This window comes from Magnolia sinica, chromosome 12, assembly GCF_029962835.1.
Source record: "Magnolia sinica isolate HGM2019 chromosome 12, MsV1, whole genome shotgun sequence".
Taxonomy (NCBI): domain Eukaryota; kingdom Viridiplantae; phylum Streptophyta; class Magnoliopsida; order Magnoliales; family Magnoliaceae; genus Magnolia; species Magnolia sinica.
Window position 1 is genome coordinate 71,488,466 of NC_080584.1, and position 23,350 is coordinate 71,511,815.

At 40.4% G+C, this 23,350-nt stretch overlaps 1 protein-coding gene across 2 annotated transcripts; it reads left to right on the top strand.

Annotated features, from left to right (window-relative positions):
* Positions 1-425: 425 nt before the first annotated feature.
* LOC131221651 (anthocyanidin reductase ((2S)-flavan-3-ol-forming)-like) lies at positions 426-22,686 on the top strand. 2 transcript variants are annotated; one of them, XM_058216947.1, is made up of 6 exons: positions 426-822; positions 3,182-3,348; positions 10,443-10,643; positions 17,942-18,101; positions 20,150-20,363; positions 20,598-20,685. In XM_058216947.1, the coding sequence occupies exons 1-6, from the start codon at positions 657-659 to the stop codon at positions 20,668-20,670; spliced, it is 981 nt and encodes a 326-aa protein (XP_058072930.1). In that variant the 5' UTR covers positions 426-656; the 3' UTR covers positions 20,671-20,685. The 2 variants fall into 2 exon arrangements, with proteins under 2 accessions (XP_058072930.1, XP_058072929.1); XM_058216946.1 differs by lacking the exon at positions 20,598-20,685 and adding an exon at positions 22,222-22,686 and having other exon boundaries at positions 427-822.
* Positions 22,687-23,350: the final 664 nt, after the last annotated feature.

Here is a 23,350-nt window from a genome sequence, read left to right on the forward strand (position 1 = left end):
TGGATCTATCTCATTTTTCGACTCATGCCTAAAAATATTGTGATAAAATAGATGGACGGAATGGATTACATAATCTTGGGTCCACAAATTTAAACCAGCGTTTTGAACCAATTTCCAAAGTAGAAAGTTGGATGGACTTTTGAAATGGTAATAATTACTCCTTTCAAGGGTATTTACCGACGATGTGAAAAATCATACACGCCTTAGGAGGAACTTCCTGCCAATGGCTTCCGAAGGCAATTCACTTCTGATAGGATAAGACACCCATGATAGGATAAGATACCTATGATATTTTTCCATCATTTTAAAATAGCGGTGACGTGTCTTCCTCACATCGCACTCTTACGTACAGTTACCCAGACCATCCAAATTGCGGGGCATACTCTAAACGGATAACACCTTCAAGATCAACATTGATCATGCAATCCAACCAATCTATCAAATGGATGGTTATTAATGATCCAAAATTCTAAGGGCGGAAGCAAATGTTACTATTCTCTGTCTACGCTCCATCCACAGCTACAGCGATTTGGAAAATCTATCTACGGCTGAAGATTCTCCATCATTTTTAAATGGTGGTGAACTAGCATAAGAGTCTGTCACCAAAAGATGTCTACATAAGCTAAAGAAACCAGAAGCTGAGGCCGCGTCTGTGTATGGTGACGGCTCTCATCTTCGTTGGAGGAAGGACAGAAATGGCAACGGCTACGATGGAGAGGAAGAGAGCATGTGTAACTGGAGCCACGGGATATGTGGGGTCCATGCTTGTTAAAAGCTTGTTAGAGAAAGGGTACGCCGTCAACGCCACCGTCAGAGACCCAGGTTCGTCCACCCTCGCAATCTTTCCTTCTCTTCGCATCATAGTTCTGAAACTCGGACTCGGACGAGTCAACTCGACTCAGTGACAATTTGAGCTGTCTTTTCAATCTCGTGCTTTGATTAGGTCAGGATCAATAAGACTCGCCCAGCTGGCAGAAAACTCGGTTAACTCGATACACCTTAGTAGGTCTACTCGAAATTAACTCGGACGAGTCAATTCGACTTAGCAAGATCTTATGCTGATTCAACTCGACTCAGTGAGATTTCGAGCCAAGTCTTTTGAAAACTCGCACATGAGCTTGACTACGTCCAGACTCAACAAGACTCGTCTGGTCGGCCTGAAAACCTGGTCGACTCAATACAACTCGGCACGACTTGGGGCAGAACTGCAATGAACCCACATCAAATACCACAATTACATATTATTTATTTTACCATTTCTGACAATTTTAAAATTTTCTCAACAAACTTTATTACTCTAAATCTAATTATTAGTGAACATACTAATCCTCCGCTTGTTCCCTCGAGGAGAATTCACCAGTACTGGAAGTCGTGATTGGATTGGGTTGTCTATCATTTTTATCAAGCTAAGGGCATGTTTGGAAGACATGGTGAAATTGATATGCGGTTGAATTTGTAAGGGGGGTGACTTGTATTTTCACTTCTGTGGTGGGTGGGGTGTAAAATCATGATCCTCTCCATTGGTTACAATATTGGAAACTGTGATTTGATTGAGTAGCCTATATTTTTATTTAATTTTCCTCCCAAAAATTATAATTGAATTCACTTCCGATAACGGTGGAAACAAATGACCCATGGGAGAATGATGTTATCACCCCCTCATTTTGATACATACATATAATGGCTTCTTGCTATTTGCTCTTGCCTATACATAATAAAAGAGTGTGAGAAATGATGAGGGAAAAGAGCAATTCTTTTTATCAAAGTAGTGGATGTGTAACATTAGGGGGCTTCGCGTTTCTATTCCAAAGTGATTGGATGCTCTTTGATGTTGCAATATGCAATATGCAGATGTGTTGGTTCTAATAAAGAGATGAAGCAGAAAATCAAGATATTACATACAAAAAATAATAGAAATATTATATAGAGAATCATGGCACTTTATAGTCGCTTTCCTAAAGACAGATTTTCTCTCGTAAGGAAGATCCTTGATGCACTATATCTGAATAAATTTACCATCGGAATACAACAACCCTTCTCCATGATGAACGACTTATATCAGGTGCACATATGATCTCAGCCACACAGACTCAAGCTTACTCTTTTTGCTTTGCCCAATAAAAAATGCAGAGAGAAAACTCAAAGAAAAATGAGGGAAAGAGAGACAAAGAAGAGTCTTTTCTACATATGAAAATTAAATAAAAAACAAAAGCCTCTATAAAGAAATAAGAAATAGTCATCGGAGCTTGAGACACATGCGGGCAGGGCATTATTGAGAAGTCAGCACATTTCGACTTAATAATTATTTGATGGTGCATGGCAACACTCTGCCCATGCATGTATGTAGTGGTAGAGTCAAAGACTAACAACATCGCAGCTTGCTTGGCCTCACCATGACTTGCGAGGATGCCCCCCCTTGCTCCCAATATAAGCAATAAGCCAAAGAGTAGGCTTTAGTTTCGCATCTCCTTTTCAATATAAGATTAAACCAACACCAAAACCACAATACAAGGAAAAATCAATTTATCCTATTTTTAAATCTTTATCTTTTCATTAAGATATCCCATTTCACAACCATGGCCTGGTGAAGCCAAGAGAACTAAAATGTGGTAGAGATACAGGTACACAAGGAGAGTGATGTTTATGCAGAGGTCATCTATCTAGCGGGCCCCATCATGGATGAACAATGTTCTGAGATTACGCCAATCCTACAATCATAGCTTTTGGTTTTCTTGGCTTTTGTGTACTGAATGTGGACACTAAACCAATTTTGTTTCAAGCCTTCACTTTGAAGGCTGATTAATTTATGATGGTCCAATCCATGCATTGTAAGTGAATGGACAGTCCCAAGTGATGGTATTGTAGCATGTATGCTTGAGAGGTGAATCACCCCACACATGCAACATACCAGAGCATCACACCCCATTTAAGTAAAATGCATGATCAAAAAAGAAATCACCAAATGCATGCATTTAAGGTAGCATGTGTCCCACCTAATGAGTAGACTAACATGGCTTTTGGGGGCATCTTCACTAGAGCGGGCGGAAATCTAAAGAGCAATATCAACACACGTCAACACGGACTTATTGGCAAATCCCATTTTGAATGTGTGTGGATTCCCACCTGCTCTCCATTGACATTTTTAAACCAATAACCTAATGCATTTTATTCTTTGGTGCAGCAAATAGCAAAAAGGTGTCCCACCTCTTAAATCTACAAGTCTTGGGTGTTCTAAAACTTTTCAAGGCAGATCTCACGGAGGAAGGTAGCTTTGATGATGCCATCAATGGTTGTGATTTCGTCTTCCATGTTGCCACTCCAGTGAACTTTGAGTCTGAAGACCAAGAGGTAATTAATCATTAGAAATGGAAATTAATTTGGTAAATAAATATTACTTTTAGAAAGTAAATAAATATATTATATACGATTATTTATAACAATAAAAATAAATAAATAAATAAATTTCATACACCTGCGTATTAACCATGGATTTATGATGAAAGTTATGGCATAAGGTTGATATTGTCTATTAACCCAATGCGACCCACCTCCTTTAATCCTAGTTGTTGGGGACTGCCCATGAGAGCATAAAACTCCCACAAGTGCAATGTGTTAGACTGTTATATTTTGCATGTGGTCTACCTGAAGGTCTGGCCACTAATAGAGTAGAAGGGAAAGGGGTATAATTGTGACAAGTCTTAGATGATGATGCCTTAGTAGTATGAGTATATTTTTTCCATGTCATGACAAAATGATGGAAATAACTAACATGATTTATTGGAGTATAGTTGTGAGTGAAGGGGTATATGAATATTTGAAGCAGCATCCTTCTTGCTTATCTGCGATCAAGGTATTTCATAATGGTATCAAACTGTTGTTACAGTTATGATATAAGTTGACCACATGGTTTGAAAAAAAATGTTTTGGCCCCATGACAAGCCGTCATAGGGGCTGCTATGGGCAATTTTTTCCATAACGGCCATTATGCCTCATAATACATAACGGCTGTTATGCCTCGTAACACATAATGGCTATTACTATTTCCATTAGGTACCAACCATTATGTCTCTTATGTAACCATTTTGGAATACCTTGCCTTCACCCTCTGAATGTGCGAGAGTTTTCTAGCATATAGAATTAAACCAACTTCAAGTTATTGATTGACTATGTACCGGTGTAAATCTTACTATTGAAATTCACTTTGGCGAGTTCATTATTTTTTCTACAAACTTATGCCCTTTAAATAGGCCTATAATGATTCAAATTCTTCATATATTATGGTAACAACTGATGGGGATTTTCTCCCCAGGCTCGACCGATCGAGTGCCTTGCTCGATCGGTCGAGGGTGGTGCTCGACCAGTCGAGTGGCGCTCGACTCAAAGTCCAGCGACCAATTGTCTTAAATCCTCTATGCTGCTCGACCGGTCGAAGACTTTGCTCGACTAGTCGAGGTTACACAAATTCATGTCCGGATTTTGTGTGAACTGCGTAAATTTGAAGCGGTTTTCGCCAAGGTGCGGAAGGGATTTGCCTATACTATAAATAGGGGTTCCTATAACTTTTCTAGGTAATGCAAGAAGGTTTCCTAAAACTTTACGAGGGTTTGTTAAAGGGTTTAGGGCTATCAAAGGTGAGAGAGAGAAAAAAAAATAGAGAGAGGAAGCTTGTGATAGAGAGGTTATGCTCGTAGAGGTGATCTACTGTGCACTCAACATCTCAGCGCTTTTACATCCTCATAATCGGTGAAATCTCTCCAGTTTTTTTATTCTCTTATTATTTATCCACTCCTGCGTGAGTGAAGAAAGTTTGATCCAATCGGTGTGTACTTGTGATCGGTTGTAACGTTCTACTTCATATTGGATTATTGATCTGGACTAGGTCCCGTGGTTTTTACCTCTTTGAGGGTTTTCCACGTAAAAATCTCTTGTGTCGTGTGGTTTATGCTTTGATTTATTTCATTGCTTTATTATCCCATAATTTTGGTGCATTTAGGAGGCTGGATCCTAAGGTTTTGTGCAACGGCCCTCAACAAAGTGGTATCAGAGCGTTCAAGTTGGTTGAACGGAGTGAGATCGGTTCTGAATTATGGAAGGTAGCTCATCAAGGATGATTAGTCTCAATGGTTCTAACTGGACCATATGGAAGGCTAAGATGGAGGACTAGCTTTATTACAAGGACTTATATGCTCCAATCTTAGGCATATCAGCAAAAATAAAGTATATGATAGATAATGATTAGAAGAAATTGGACCAGAAGGAGGTGGGGTTTATTAGACAATGGTTAGACAATTCCGTATTCCACCATGTGTCTACAGAGATCTCAACTACTAGCCTATGACTGAAATTACAAGGGTTGTATGAAAAGAAGACAGCCGGCAATAAGATTTTTCTGATAAGACGACTTGTGAATCTCAAGTTCAAAGATGGTGGTTCTGTAGCTAAGCACATGAATGAGGTCAGCAATATATTGAACCAGTTCTCCGCTATGAAGATGGTCCTGAACGATGAATTAAAGGTTTTATTATTGCTTAGTTCACTGCCTGATAGTTGAGAGACATTGGTGGTGTCTCTAAGTAACTCCGCGCCAGATGAAAAGGTATCCATGGAACAAGTAACCATTTATCTCTTCAATGAGGAGACAGAGGAAGTCTCAGGGGTCTACTCAGTAAGAGGCCTTTATGACACAGGAACGGGGGAGAGGAAAGAACAGAAAGGGCGGGAAGGACCGAGATAAATTAAGAGGCAAGTCGAGTACTAGGAAGGATATTGAATGCTGAAATTATGGCAAGAAGGGTCACTATAAGCATAGAGTCGTAAGAATAAGAACGACAAGAAAGGAAAATGAAAGGAGAAGGAAGATGAATCAAATTCCACTGTGGTCGCTTTAGATGGCAACGTTGTAGTTATTCTTTTAGTAGATCATGATGTTTGTCTCACGGTTATGAGTTAGGACACCGACTCGGTGATAGATTCGGGAGCCTCTTTTCATGTGACTCCACACAGAGATTTCTTCACAAGTTACAAGTCAGGTGACTATGAGACCATGAATATGGAAATTCTGGCGTATCGAAGATCATAGGGGTCAGTGATATTTGTGTGAAGATCGATGTAAGCTGCACATTGGTTCTCAGGGATGTGAAGCATATCTCAGATCTTCGCCTCAATTTGATATCGACGAGAATGTTGGATGATGATGGTTATGAAAGCCAATTTTTTGGTGGGCGTTGGAAGCTCATCAAGGGTTCATTGATTGGGCCTAGAGGAAAGAAGTGTTGCACCCTTTAAAAGGAAAGTGTCAGTATGTGCAAGGGTAGGTTAAAAATAGTGGAAGATTCAACTATTGACATATAGCACAGGCGTCTAGGCCATATGAGTGAAAAGGGGCTTCAAGTACTAGTGAGGAAGTGGCTCCTTCCAGACGTGATAAGTATACCTCTCAAAATCTGTATTAATTGTTTATTAGGAAAATAATATAGAGTTTCATTTGTTAAAACTGCTTCTCATATTAATAAGATGCATGCATTAGATTTGGTTTATTCTGATGTTTGTGGTCTTATAAGGGCAAAAATCTTGGGTGGGGCATTGTATTTTGTCACTTTTATAGATGATGCATCTAGGAGGGTTTGAGTTTGCTTTGAAATTCAAGGATGAGGTCTTTGGTGTGTTTAAATTGTTTCATGCTATGGTTGAGAGAGAGACATGTAAATCATTGAAGTGCATCGCTGACAATGGTGGTGAATACATCGGTGACTTTTATGAGTATTGTAAGTCCCTATGTATATGACATGAACAGACGGTTCATAAGACCCCTTAGCATAATGGTATGGCTGAGCGAATGAATCGCACCATTATAGAGAGAATCAGATGCATGTTATCTCATGTAAAGTTGCCCAAGATGTTCTAGGGAGAAGCAATGCACATGGCAGTGTATTTGATAAACAGGTTTCCATCAGCCCCATTGAATGAAGAAGTACCGAGAAGGTGTGGACTGGACAGGATCCATCGTACAATCATCTCAGAGTGTTTGGATGTAGGACATCTGTTCACGTACTAAAGGACGAGAGGTTCAAGCTTGATATGAAGATCTGGTAGTGTGTATTCTTAGGGTACAGTGATAAAAAGTTCGGTTATAGATTGTGGGATCCGACTGAGAAGAAGCTCATCAGGAGTAAAGATGTGATTTTCTTTAAAGATCAGTATATAGAAGACATTGGTAAGTCAACTAGCCTAGTTCAGGTGAGCTAGAGGATATGGATCCAGTTATTCCTCCTGTGGTGCCTGATAACGGGGGAGTACAACAAGGTGCAAAGGCCGAGGGAGTTCCTACAAAAGATGGACCGAGGGAGTAGCCCCCACTTGATCCACCTGTTAAGCCACCGGTGAGGAGGTCATCTAAGGATAAACAACCATCCAAGAGATACTCGCTGCATGAGTATATTATGTTCACTGATGGGGGAGAGCCAAAAAGTTATTCTGAGGCCCTAGCCGACGAGCATAAGGAGGAGTGGTTGAAAGCTATATAATAGGAGATGGAATCCTTGCATAAGAACCACACGTACTATATGGTGAAACTGCCTAAGGGCAAGAAAGCTCTAAGCAATAAGTCGGTATTCAGAAACAAGATTGAGCAGAAGAATTCACAGACGAGGTTCAAGGCCAGACTTGTGGTGAAAAGGTTCGGTCAGATGAAAGGTATAGACTTCGAAGAGATATTCTCACCAGTGGTGAAGATGACATCCCTACGGGTATTGCTTGGGTTGGCGGCTAGCATGGATCTGGAGATAAAGCAGTTAGATGTTAAAACTGTCTTTTTTCATGATGACCTAAAAGAAGAGATTTACATGCACCAACTAGAGGGGTTCGAAGTCAAGGGCAAAGAGCATATGGTGTGTAGGCTAAGGAAGAGCTTAATGGTACAAGAAGTTTGACTTATTCTTGTTGAAGCATGAATATGACAGAACGGAGTCGGACAACAGTGTGTTCACGCGCAAGTTCTCAAATAGTGAATTCTTAGTTCTGCTGTTATACGTTGATGACATGCTCATCATGGAAAAAGACATCAAGAAGATTGATAGGCTGAAATAGGAGTTAGGAAAGTCGTTCGCGATGAAAGACTTAGGCCCAGCTAAGCAGATCCTAGGAATGGAAATAACCCGTGATAGAAGCAGCAGGAAGTTTTGGTTATCACAAGAGCGATATATTGAGAAAGTCCTAAAGCAGTTGAATATGAATGCAGCGAAGCCGGTCAGTACTCCACTAGATGGTCACTTCAGATTGAGCGACAGGCAGTGTCCCAAGATGAAGACAGAGGTTGATGATATGTAAAGATACCCTACCCGTCAGCAGTAGGAAGTTTGATGTATGATATAGTGTGTACACGCCCAGACATAACATTTGCGGTTGATGTTGTGAGCCGGTATCTTGCCAATCCTATCAAAGAGCATTGGGTAACGGTGAAGTGGATATTGTGGTATCTAAGAGGCTCATCCAAGTTGAGCCTATGCTATGGTGACGGAAAATCTGTGCTAGAGGGCTACACAGATGCAGATATGGCACGTGACATAGACTCTAGGAAGTCTACATCGGGGTTCATGTTCACATTTACAGGGGGAGCAGTCTCTTGGCAAAGCAAGCTGCAGAAGATTGTAACATTGTCAACGACAGAGGCCGAGTACATTGTGGTCACAGAAGCATGTAAAGAGATGCTTTAGATGAAGAGGTTCCTATAGGAACTTAGCCTGAAGCACTAGCAGCACGTGGTCTATTACGATAGTCAAAGTGTTATACACTTGAGCAAGATTCCAAGTCAGCACTCCAAGTCAAAGCACATAAAGATTTAGTATCACTGGATCAGGGATACTTTAGAACTGAAGTTGTTACAACTTGAGAAGGTACACACAGACAACAATGGGTCAGACATGATGACTAAGGCTTTGCTCAAGGGCAAGTTTAAGGTTTGTAGAAACCGGGCTGGCTTGAAGAATGAGAATTCCTCTTGAGTCAAAAAGGGGGAGATTTGATGAGGATTTTCTCCCCAGGCTCGATCAGTCGAGTGCCTTACTTGACCGATCGAGGGTGGTGCTCGACCAGTCGAGTGGCGCTCGACTTAAAGTCCAGTGATCAATTATCTTAAATCTTCTGTGCTGCTCGACCGGTCAAGGAGTCTACTCGACCGGTCGAGGACTCTGCTCAACCAGTCGAGGTTACGCAAATTCATGTCCGGATTTTGTACGGACGGTGTAAATTTAAAGCGATTTTTACCAAGGTGCGGAAGGAAGTTGCCTTAACTAAAAATAAGGGTTCCTAGGGCTTTTCTAGGTAATGTAAGAGGGTTTCCTAAAGCTTTACAAGGGTTTACTAAAGGGTTTGGGGCTATCAAAGGTAAGAGAGAGAGAGAGGAAAAAGAGAGAGGAAGCTTGTGGAAGGGAGGTTATGCACGTAAATGTGATCTACTGTGCACTCAACATCTCAGCGCTTCTACATCTTCGTAATCAGTGAGATCACTCCATCTTCTTTTATTCTCTTATTGTTTATCCACTCCTGCGTAAGTAAAGAAGGTTTGATCCAAGCAGTGTGTGCTTGTGATCGATTGTAAAGTTCTACTTCATAGTGGATTGTTGATCTGGACTAGGTCTCGTGGTTTTTACCTCTTTGAGGGCTTTCCACGTAAAAATACCTTGTGTCGTGTGGTTTGTGCTTTAACTTATTTCATTACTTTATTATCCCATAATTCTGGTTCATTTAGGAGGCAAGATCCTAAGGTTTTTACAACAGCCCCCAACAACAACTACACTGGAGAATTACCCACAACTCTCCCAGATTGGAATATCCTTAACATCCTATGTTTTTCTTTTTCCATGCCATTGTTGTATTTTAATCTTAACCATTTACTTTGTAGTCATTAATCCAAGGGTTGTGCCCATTTGATCATGTATAACTTTTGGAATCACCCATTTCAGTAGAGTCCACCATATGATATTATTGATTTGTGTATCTACAAGTGAGAGTTCTTTATTAGATGGTGGGAGATATGGGTACACCAATCCTCCATGCACACAGTGCACACACAAGGTTTTCCTGATAGTCTATTTAGAACGTGATCTTCAGTCCTCTCTATAATCCATAATTTCTTTGCTTCACATGTATTTTCATGGGGTTCAATGGTTCATTCATCACATGGGCCACAGTTTTGGAACAAGTGGACGGCTTAGAGAGTCTTGGCCGAGCTTTTCGATCCACCATTTGTTTCATATACCAAAGCCCACACAATGACAACACTGGCCTAACTTTAAGAAAGGGATGTTGGTCGCCTGTTAGATGGTGTAGATCTTGAACTCGTCTAACACATCAACACATGTGGGATCATGAAAGTTCTAATATTATCATTATGGTATTGTTACATTTCCTTCCATATTGTATTTATTCATTATTTATGATTGTAGAATGACATGATCAAGCCAGCAATCAATGGGATGTTGAACGTTCTGAAATCATGTGTTAGAGTGAAGACTGTGAAGCGTGTGGTCTGCACATCATCAGTGGCTGCTGTGTCATCGAACAATCTCAATGGGACGGACCATGTCCTTGATGAGGAGAGCTGGTCCGACGTCAAGTATTTGACCTCTGAGAAGCCGTTTAGTTGGGTAAGTTGGTTTTTGTTTTGAGTTGGCTTGGCCAGACTCAGTTTGACTCGCTACAAATCAGGGTTGTTAATGGGCTGGGCTAGGTTTTGGGCTGATCATTGAGATCCATTGGTAAAGCCCAAGACTAAGTTTTAGGCCCAATAGCAAAAATTTAAAGGCTTACACTTGGATAGAAAGCACGCCAAGCCAGCCCAGGCAGACTGGGGATCTTTACTCATGCCTCAGTCTCATAAGAGTTTTAACACAAGGTTATGGGCTCGGGTACCCCTTGTGGTGTGCATTCTGTGTTAAAAAAGAAAAAAAAAAGAAAAAGAAAAAGAAAGGACCCAAGCTGATTGATTTCACACGCACTGAGTATTACTGTGGTGAACCTAGCCTGGCCCAAGTCTGATCTGATAGCTTATGGTTCTGATTTGGTCATGCCTCAACTTGGCTCATTTGAAACTTTTATTTCTTTTACATTCAAGCAGCCAATCCTTTATTGAAAAGATTCTTAAAAAAGCTAAAATTATGAAGAAAAAAAAAAAAAAAATGAAGACCACAACTAATTTTGAATCTCAAAAAGGATCCTCCTACTGTGTGGATGGCAAAATGACCAAAGTCCGATTGACTCTTCTTCTTCTTCTTCTTCTTCCCTTTTAAAATTTTTTTTTTTAACTTTTTAAATTTTTTTTTTAAGGTTAAGTGATGTAGTAGAGTATTTGATCTAAGACGTGGATCAGGCACGTTCCTAATATGACAGGAGTAGAGTATTTGATGCAAGATGTCGATCAATCACGTTCCCAATACAAATGAATTAGAAGTAGCCCAAAGGGAAATTAACAAAATTTAGCATAGTTTGATCGATCAAGGTCAATCGAGTCGATGGATCGAAATTCACGTAAATTTTTTTTTTGTTTTAGTATCTGATGTTTTTGGGCCATTCCAATAGATCAATCGACCGATCGACAATCCGACCGTTGAATAACAGAAACTTACGTGTTTTTCAAATTTTGTTTCCTTATTTATTTAGGTCTCTTCTAATTGTGTCTTAGGGTTTGTTTAGGGTTATTTAAGTATACAAACTCGTTTATTTTAGGAGACTTTTAATTAAATTCAATATATATATATATATATATATATATATATATATATATATATATATATTATTTCTTATGTCGATTCAAGGTATTATCACTTGAGGAAGACATTGCTCGTCCTCATCACGCCCTTCCCTACATCAGTTTAGTATCAAAGCGAGGTTTTTCTTCAGATCAATTGCTTCTAACGACGAATCGGGCAACAATCTCATTTTCGGTACTTTAGAGAATTATCCTTTAACAGCATCAGCTTTCGAGGCAACACAGTGGGAGAATCGGTAAGTCATGCAAGGGATGTAGGCTACTGTTGACCACATAACAGAGGCATTAGGAAAACTCCATGTTCATGGCAATGATCTGTCTCGAGTAGGTGCTAGAATTCACAATCGTATTGATCGCAGGGTGATGCCGGCGTAGAATCACAGAGTCTCTCTTAAGGATGTGGGATCCAGTAAGGAGGAGATCGATAACATGCTCCTTCAATACCCCGGACGAGGCGGCAATCGGGTTGATCGGACGGATTGAGATTTCAGGATGAAAGTCGATCTTCCTAACTTCAATGGCCAACTCCACATCAAGGACTTTCTCGATTGGCTACTTGAAGTTGAGTGCTTCTTTGACTATATGGACATCCCTGAAGAGAAGAAAGTTAAACTTGTAGCTTACAAGTTGAAGGGCAGAGCTTTGGCAATGTGGGAACGGCTTTGGCTCGCACGGACGAGACAGATGAAGGCACCAATCTGCACTTAGTAATAGATGAAATAGCTAATGCGCGCGCAATTCCTCCCCAACAATTATGATCAGGTATTGTTCAAATAATACCAAAATTGTCATTAAAGTAGCTAATTGGTGAGAGATTACACAGAAGAATTCTACCATTTAGCGGTTCAAAATGATTTAGTTGAGACTAAATCGCAGCAAGTCGCTCGATTTAACGGTGGTTTGTGTGTTACAATCTAGGGTCGGTTTTAGATGTAGCCCGTTTGGATAATGAATAATATGATCAAACTAGCCACCTAAGCAGAGATGCAGCTTAAGCGATCCAATACACATGCTTATCCTGCTAATAGGGTTGACACTATGGGTCCTTCACAGAGAGCACCACAGGCCAAGGGAAAAGAACCGGTAGGGGGGTCCTCAACCTCCTACACCCACAAACTGAGAGTCATGGAGTGGACAAGTGAGATCCCAAAGAGCAGCGAATTATTGTCGGTCCAAGCAGGATCCCGAACCCCTACGGTCAGCCAAGGCCAGATCATTGTTACCGATGTGGCCAACCGGGTCACCTCTCAAATGCGTGTCCTCAGCAGCAAGTGTAACCTAACTATTAATGATGGAAGCACTGAAAAAATAAAGGAAGATCTAAAGGTTTATGAAGTACAACACACTATAAATGATGAAGTGGACGAAGCAATTTAATTTCCGTAAGATCACAATGAATCTCTAGTAGTGAGAATGTATACGCCAAAGAAAGAGGTACACCCACAACGTCATAATATCTTTTTGAATAAGGTGTACAGTAAATTTAAAAAAGTCTATGATGTGATCATAAATAACATGAGTAACGAGAATATTGTCTCCAAAGTCATAGTGGAGAGGTTACAACTAAAAACAAAAAAACATTCCTCCCCATACACAATCGACTAGATTAAGAAGGTCAACAAGACGAAAGTAACTAAACAATGAACTATCTCTTTCTCAATTGGTAAACATTATAAGGACCAAGTGTATGTGACGTAGTTGATATAAAGGCTTGTCTTATGTTAATCGGTCGACTGTGGAAATCATATCGTGATACCACTTATAGAGGATGAGATAATGTATACCAAAAAACCATACTCGCGCCCTATAAACCCAAATGAGCAATCCGAAGCTTCTAAAGTGGAGCAACGTTCTCTCCTAGCCATACGAGACTCAGTGAAGGAGTCCAATGAGACAGGAAAGGTATTTGCATTGGTTGTGAAGGGTGAAGAGGTAGAGCCCACAATTATACCAGAAAAACTGAAACCATTATTATGAGAATTTAAGACAATCTAGCCCAATGAACTTCTCGATGGGTTGCCTCCCATGTAAGAGATAGAACATCATATAGACCTTATCCTAGGGGCTAGTTTATCCAATCTCACTCATTATCGAATGAGCCCGAAAGAGTGTGATATTTTGTAAGGACAAGAAAAGGAATTAATTCGTAAGGGTCTAGTGTAAGAAATTATGAGTCCACGTATCGCACCAACTCTATTGACATTTAAGAAGGATTAAAGTTTGTACATGTGTATAGACAGTGGAGCAATAAATAAAATAACCTTAAAGTGAAGATTTCCTATGTCACAACTAGATGATATGTTGGACATGCCGGAGGGGGTGAAACTATTTTCCAAATTGGATTTGAAGAGTGGCTACCATTAGATCCGTATTCGGATGTGTGATAAGTACAAGACCATATTTATGACCAAGGAGGGTCTGTATGTATGGTTGGTCATGCCCTTTTGGACTCTCGAATGTGCCTAATATGTTTATGAGAGTAATGAACCAGGTTCTAAAACCATTCATTGGATGATTCATAGTGGTTTATTTCGATAATATTTTGATACACAATGAGAGCGACGTAGACCATGTGAGGCATCTTAAACAGGTGCTTCAAGTGCTCGCAAAAAATAAGTTTTACCTAAATTTGAAGAAGTATGGCTTCTTGACAGGGAGCCTCTTATTTTTAGGATTTTTCATGACGTCCATGGGCATCCATGTGGATGAAGAGAAGGTGAAAGCCATTAGAGATTGGCCGATTCCAACGAACATTTATGAAGCGTGAAGTTTTCACGAGTCGGCGATGTTCTATCATCGGTTCGTGATGAACTTCAATACCATTATGGCACTAATCACCAACTGCATGAAGAATGGGTATTTTTTAGTGGACCGATAAGATTGATAGAAGTTTTACTAAAATTAAATAGAGGTTGTCTACTACTCCGGTTCTCTTACTTCCTAACTTTGATAAATTATTTGAAGTTGAATGCGATACTTCGTATGTTGGAATTGGGGGTGTGTTGTCTCAAGAGGGCATGCTAGAAGCCTTCTACAATGAGAAACTTAGTAATGCTAGTAAGAAATGGTCAACGTATAAAATACGCAGTACACAAAGTCAGATAACAGAACAAGGTGGTTGATGCGCTTAGCCGATATGCAGCCTTGTTGATCACCATGAGCAACGAGGTTATCAAGTTCGAGTACCTTAAGGACCCATATGTCGATGACGACAACTTCAAGGGTGCATGGATTAGATGTCAAGAGGATCATTTTAGTGACCTCCATATTCAGGACAGTTTCGTCTTTAATGAAAATTGGTTGTGCATTCCACAAAGTTCATTGCGAGAGCGTGTCATTAAAGATCTATATGGAGGTGGCCTAGGTGGTCACCAAGGGCAATACAAAACAATAGCTCTCTTGGCGGAGCATTACTAATGGGCAAAACTGAAATGGGATATTGGAAAGGTAGTGCAACAATGCCATGTGTCAGGCATCCAAGGGACGATCACAAAACACGAGCCTATACACTCCATTGTCGGTACCTGACGGCCCTTAGGAGAATTTGTCTATGGACTTTGTGCCCGGTCTTCTATAGATCCAGTGTGGAATGAACTTTGCGTTTGTCGTGGTCAATATATTCTTCAAGTTGGCTCATTTCATATTGTGCAAGAAGACTCTCAATGCTATACATGTCACAAATTTATTCTTTTAAAAGGTCATATGATTACATGCATGGTGTCCCAAAATCTATCACCTCAAATTGTGACACTAAGTTCCTCAGTTACTTTTGGAGGAAGATACAAAGTATGGAAAGGTGTCTACAACTTCCCCACTCGGGCCTACCCCCCAACCTAGAGTAGCTAGATGGGGAAGTAAAATCAATCCTTGTTCATACATGGGTTTCTCTGGTACAAAATGAGCCACTTCAAATAGGTTCATTGCTTCGGCCCAGAATACGATTAATCTGGCATGGGCTACGTGAGCTCCGAGTAGTTTACCGGACAAATTGATAAGTCGGGCATTCCCGGCCCACTAAGCGAACCCGGTGGTTTCTTGGTCACGACCGGCTAAAGATAAAGTTCCATTAAAGAGCGTTTCCACGGGGTAGAACCTCCTCAGGGAATATAATGTTTTCATGAGGCTGATCCTGAGCCGCCATCCAAGCACAAATACCTTCGTTTAAGAGAATATTTTTGGTGTAGAAAGTCTCAAATTCAAGATCTTCCGCTACATGGATTTCCTGGGAAATGAAATCATAGGCACGTAGGTTCAGAGCCAGAGGCAATTTGACACCAATGTATAGTTTAACAATGCAAAACATCCGCGTCTAGTTCAATAGTGCAAAACATCCGCAGATAGATGGGCAAACTAAAGTGGTGAATCATACACTCGGGAACCTTATATGATGCATCTTAGGTAATAAGCCCAAGTAGTGAGATTTTTCCTTAGCACAGGAAGAATTCGCATTCAATAATATGCAAAACCATTTCACCAACAAGTGCTTGTTTGAAGTTATGTACAGACGATTACCTAAGCATGCCCCTAATTTAGTTTCGTGTCCTAAGCTTCAAGGCGTGAGTGTTGTTGCAGAACATATGGTAAATCGAATCATCAGTGTACACACCGATGTTCAAGCCAAGTTTTAAGCATCCAATGAAAAATATAATGAAATGACTGACACATCAGCGGCCTGAAGGTGTTCAATGGATTGCAACCATACATTTTTCCTAATCAATAAATGTTTTATTAAAAAAAAAAAAAAAAGTCTGATCCACCATGTGGCATCCTTCTTTTTCTTTTAATCAAAAAACATAAAAAGTCACATCAATGATAAAACATTTCCATTTCCCTCATTTTTCATGATTTTCCTTGTAGTCAAACAAGTCATTCTCTTCTTTTATTGGATCTTTCATGTCTTTTAGGGCCTATTTGGATACTACCAAATAAGTTACTTATTAACTTATTTTAAGTTATTAAGTTAATTTTTGCACTTGAGTTAGTTCGATAAGCATAATTATAAAGTAACTTAATGCTAAAAACTACTTATTTTAATCATTTCTTTTATAGCTTTTTGACTTAGCAGTTTTCTAGTTTTCTCTTCTAGTTTTGTCTCCTGAGTCAGCATCCATGTTAAAAGGTGGATCTCTCTCTCTCTCTCTCTCTCTCTCTCTCTCCCCTTATTATAGGAGGCCCCATATGATGGAATGTCCCCATCGAAGGTGGAGCCCATATGATGGACACTTTATATCAAAGGCTAGGCCCCACATGATTGATGTCCCACATCGAGGTGGACTTTAAATGATGGACAGAAAGGTTGGCCTTTAATGAGGAATGGCCTACATCCAAGGCAAGCCGTGCTTGATGGACAACCCACATTAAAGGTGGGGCCCACATGATGGACAATCCACAATGAAGGTGGGGTCCAGATGATGGATGGTCCACATCAAAGATGGGCTTCACAAGATGGATAATCCACATCAAGATGGGCCTCACATGATAGATGGTCCCCATCAAACATCATCCCTAACAATGAGTGGCCCACATCAAAGTCGGGCCACGTATGATGGACGGCCCACATCAGAGGTTGGGCCCACATGATGGACAGTCAACGGGATGGGATATGGATATTAAAGGTGAACCCCACATGATAGACAATAACAGTGATGGTGGGCCCTACCTGAGGGATTACCAACTTCAAAGCTAGGCCTTACATGGTGCACGATGCAAATTAAAGGTCAGACCCTAATGATAAATGGCTCACATCTAAGGTGGGCCCTGCATGATGGTGGCCTGCATTAAAGGTGGGGCCCACACAATGAACAATCCACATCAAAGGTTGGCCCCACATGATCAGTAGAGAATATATAAGTTGACCAAACAAACTTAAGAGATAAATACTTATGTGATGTTGAAAACCAAACATGCTTTCTTTTTTTTTTTTTTAGCTGACAAGTATATTATTTACCAACTTAACAAGTATAAATGAATGTATAAGTAACTTATCTAAAATAACTTACAATCCAAATACTCCCTTGATAACCACTGTTTACCAACTTAACAAGTAGAAATGAATGTATATATGTAACTTATATAAAGTAACTTACCCTCCAAATACTCCCTTGGCAACCAAAGTAGAGAAAGAAACTAACCACATGGGGGAATATTACAAAATAAATGTAAAATAAAACAATGCAGGGATATGGAGTGTCAAAAACCCTATCGGAGAAGGAAGCATGGAAATTCGCTAAAGAAAACAACCTTGATATCATCACCGTTATTCCTGTTTGCATCCTCGGCCCTTCTATAACTCCTGAGGCTCCAGGAAGCGTCCAGGTGCTTCTATCCTTACTCACAGGTGAGATCTAGAATACGAAATGTGTGTTATGGCTAGAGCTATATGTGTCCATACGTGCCATCAACGGGCACAAACATCATGAATGGTCACGTTACAACGGGTTCAAGCTATGTGGGGCCACAGTGATGAATGAATGCCATCAACCCGTCCATTAGATAGTCTCCAGCATGTTAAGCCTAAATCCCAAAATACAGCTTGATTCATAACTCAGGTGGGCCACGCCAAAGGAAAAAACTGGAGACGTTAGGCAGGGGTGCACCCAGCATAGAAACTCGCAGATGGAATGTGGGGTCCATCGTTTCGTATTTATGTCATCCAACCCATTCTTCATGTTTTTATTGCCCACTTAGGATGAAGGGATACAGAGAAACTCAATGCATTAAAAGAACTAAGGTAGGCCACAAAGTTTTCAACATGATTGTATCCCATCTGGGTTTTAAATCAAGATAATTCGTGGAATGTACGGTGAAAATGAGAAGAGGCACCAGATGCACGGTATGGATTCCACATCCACATCAAGAGTGGCCCCCCATAGCTTCAAACATATGGCACGTAATCTATCAGATGCGGTTTGGCTGGTGGGTAGGGCTAAAGTCAGGTGGGTTGAACCCGACCGACCCGTGACCGACCCGACATTGGGTTGGGCTCGGGCAGGACGTACCGGGTTTGGTCTTGAGCTTGGGCTATATAAACAGTAACCCAATAAAAGTTGGGTCAGGCTTGGGTTGATGTCTCAGGTTGCCCGGCCCAATCCGAACCTGGTCAATAGGTAAGTTATAAATTCTAATTGAGTGTGGATCATCTAAGTTGAAGGCATAAGAAATTTCGATGCCATCAGATCTCATTGGTCTACGCCATTTCTAATGATTCAAGCTAACAAGATATGCCAAATTTTTCTCGCAAATAGATTGTGTACTGCATAACATAACCTTTAAAGTAGTCCTAAATTTTAGCTTGTTAGTTTAGAAAAAATAAAATTCTTTACCATAGATAACTACATTTATAGTTAATAAAATTGTAGGTACAAAAAATAAGAAGTGCATTGAAATATAATAGACTAATGTAATAATGAAAATATTAGCATATAGGCCCGACCAACCCACCTAACCTGTCCGAGCCCACTTGGGTTGAGCTTGGGTTGAGAATTTTCAACCCGAGGTTAGGGTAGGGTTGAGGTATAGGAACCTTGGGTTGGGCTAGGGTTGAGCACCAACCCAACGCAACCCGCCCAATTTTCAGCCCTACTGGTGGGTGGTTAGTGGTCGGTGCTATGTGGACCCACCATGATCTATGTGTTCTATCCACACCGTCCATCCATTTTGAAAGGTAATTTTAGGCCTTTTTACTAAAAAGGAGGTAGATATAAATCTCAAGTGGACCACACCATGGGAAAGCAGTAGTGATTGAATGTCCACCATTAAAAACCTCCAAGGGCCTACTGTAATGGTTATTTGACATCTAAACTGTTGATCATGTCATACAGACTACTTGGATGAAGGTGAAAAATATATATCATCTTGATCCAAAACTTTTGTGGCCCCAAGAAGATTTTAATGGTGGGAATTCAATCAATACTGTGTGGTCCACTTGATGTTTGGATCAAACTCATTTTTTGGCTCATACCATAAAATGATATGGAAGAATGGGTGGACGGAATGAGTGAAATACATACATCATGGTGGGGCCCACAGAGCACCGACCACTAGCCAATCCGTTTCCCAATATATCCGCACTCTACAGTGGGCCCCACTGGCCTGTACACGTCTCCACAAGTGCCAAGATGGCACACACGTCCATTTGGTGGGCCACATTAATGTAAAAATCAACGGATTAAAAATGTGACGCAGCAGTCCATTTGTTTCTTACTCCTCTGGCCCACCAGATGATTGGCCCAACCTCATTTCTTGTACTCAGTCATATACAAGCTACTTCTCACCTGATGGACGGTTAGATGTCCCACCACACGCACATGCGAATACACGTACAAGATCTAGACCGTCCGTTGTTCGTATTGGAGCATTTTCATGGTTTACGGCTGGCATTTGTAGGGAACGAATTCACAGTCAACATTTTGAAGGGCTATCAGCTGATCTCGGAGTCGATTTCCCTCGTACACGTGGAGGACGTATGTAGGGCCCACATCTTTGTAGCGGAGAACGAATCAGCTTCCGGCCGTTACATATGCTGCGCTGTTAACACGTGCTTCCGGGAACTTTCAAAATTCCTCTCAAAACGATATCCACAGTATAATGTCATCACTGAGTAAGCCTTCTGATTTTATTTCATTTTTTCTTCCAATCTATGTTTTAGAAAACATCCATCAATCCACACCTTGCAATATATGACCCACCTGTCGAATGGGCCATCAGCCGTCCAATGATTCCAACATGGCTTACCATACCTTTTTTAAAATGCTATCTCCATGGGGTGGCCCATCTATTGTAAGGTTCGTGTTTGCTACAAATGGACTTTGATTGCCTGCGACCCCAACTGCAGGGACGCGGTTTGGCTAGTGACGCAGCCACCAGCTAGGTGGATAGTGGTCGGTGCTATCTCGACCCCACCATGATGTATGTGTTTTATCCACGCCGTCCATCCATTTTGAAAGATAAATTTAGTTCTTGATCTAAAAAATTAGGTATATCTAATCTCAGGTGGACCCACCATGGGAAAACAGTATTGATTGAATGTCCACCATTAAAAACCTCCTATGGCCCACTGTAATGGTTATTTGACATCTAACCTCTTGATTAGGTCATACAGACTTGGATGAAGGGAAAAAATATATATCAGCTTGATTCAAAACTTTTGTGGGCCCAGGAAGCTTTTAATGGTGGGCATTCAATCAACACTGTGCGGTCCACTTGAGATTTGGATCAATCTCAATTTTGGGATCATAGCATAAAATGATCAGGAAGAATGGGTGGACGGTATGGATGAAACACATACATCATGGTGGGGCCCACAGGGCACTGACTACTAGCCATTGACTAGGGGCAGGGGGAGTAGCCAATCCCTTTTCCCAACTACAGGAAGTTCCTGGACGCGGATTAGATACTGACAGGTTGAGTAGCGAGTCCGCTACTGAAGTGACGTCACCAAGTTCTGTGGGTCCTATTATGATGTATGTGTTGTATCCACACCGTCCATTCATTTTTGAGATATCATTTTAGGGCATGAGCCAAAGAATAAGGTAAATAAAAATCTTTATTGGACCCCACCACAGAAAACAGTGGGGAGAGTGATTCCCACCGTTGAAACAATCCTAAGGCCCACCATAATGTTTATTTGAAATCCAACCTGTTGAAAAGTTAAAAAATACATGAAAGAAGGGAAAACACAAATATCAACCTGATCTAAAACTTTTGTGGCCTTTAGAAGTTTTTAATGGAGGGCGTCACTGTCCTACTGTTTTCTGTGCTGGGGTCCACTGGAACATTGGATTTAAATCATTCTTTGGATATTTCCCCAAAATGATCTCTCCAAATGGATGGATGGCGTGGATACTGAACATACATCATGGTGGGTCCCACGGAGCTTTGGTGACGTCACTTCAGTAGCTAGCCTGGCTACTCAACCTGTCAGTATCTAATCCGCACCCGAAGTTTCTGTGGTCGGAAGCTAGGTGGGTCCCATTGTGATGTTTGTATAAAATGCATCCAGTCGGTTCATCAGTTCTGCCATTTCATGTTAGTTCTTGATATTGATCCAAAACTTAAATAGGCCACGTGACAGGAAACAGTGGAGATCGAATGCCTACCATTGAAACATGCATGGGATTCAAAAGTTTTGGGTCACACTAATATTTTTCTTTTTTAAGTTCATCCAAGTGTAATGAACTTATGAATGGTTTGGATGGCATATAAACATCACAGTGGATCTCAGAAATATGGATAGGGTATATTTCTCACAAACATCAAGGTGGGCCCCACCTACCTTCCCACTGCATGAGCTTCGGCATCCAGGGGTGCAATTTGCAACTGCTACAAATGAGACAAGTAGCCTGCAAGTACCTTTATGCAATCATTTCTCTCCATTTTGAATTTTTCATCATCCATGTTACCTTGGTCGATCCAGATTTATTGCTTGAAATGATTTTTAATCGTGTTATCTATTCCAGTTTTGGGGATTTTCCAGCGAATCTCAAGTCTATCTTCTCCTCAGAGAAGCTGATTAAAGCTGGATTTCGCTACAAGTATGGGATGGAAGAGATGTACGATGAATCGGTGCAGTACTTCAGGGCCGTTGGGTTGTTGGCCAATTGAGAGCTATCTCTTCTTCCATGCTCCTGCAAACTACAGTTTGAAAATTGGTTTATTCTCTCTTAAGAAAGAGCTTAGTGTGATGAAATGCCTGATTATCACTTTGTATTAGTAAGATGAATGTGTACAAACGTGTGAGTTTACCATCAATTATCACAACACACTTGCCGCTTTGTAATATGGTAGCCAAATGTGAGCCATTGATTAGGTAGGGCCCACAGATAACACACCCTGAACAGGTATGAATTAGGCAGTGTAGATACATATAAATGAAATATGCATGTTAGTGCATATAAATTAATTAGGTATACCTTTAGCACCATATTCCATTCTTAAACCTAAGCACATTTGTAACGGGTTGGATAGTTCAAGCCAAGCTCATTTATGATTAAATGGGTAATGTAGGAATGGGTTTGGACCAGACGAATTTTAAGAAGGTCAGGTCAGTCCAAAGTATAATTGGATGGTTTTAGGGTCAACCTAGATTTAAAAAGAATTCTCTAATGGTTAGATAAGTTTAAACTAAATAAGTATTGTTGATGTCTTAAATTTGTTAGCAGATGAGGTCTATTGATGCCATCAGCAGAAGTTTGATCCCATCGAGAAAATTTAAAAATTTTATGTTAGTTGCTGGAATATTTTGGTATTGCTACTTGATAGCATCGAGGGAAGTTCAATGCCATCAACAAATACTCAATAGAGTGTTGATGTCATCAAAGATCTCATTAAAGATGTGTGCAAAATTATGTAAGTGCGTAAGTTGTTTTCTATTCTAATTGTAACAGTATATATAATAAGTGTAATCGAAATTATTTGGGAGAGAGATATATGTATTAGGATTTTATAAAGCGTTCATAAGAGTTTTAAGGGCATGGTTAGGGTTTGAGAAAGGAAATTCGAGACTTGATCAAATCTATTAAGACTCTACGTTGTGTCATGTAATTTCTTCTTTCACAGTGCATTATTCGTAACTCTGTCCTATTATTA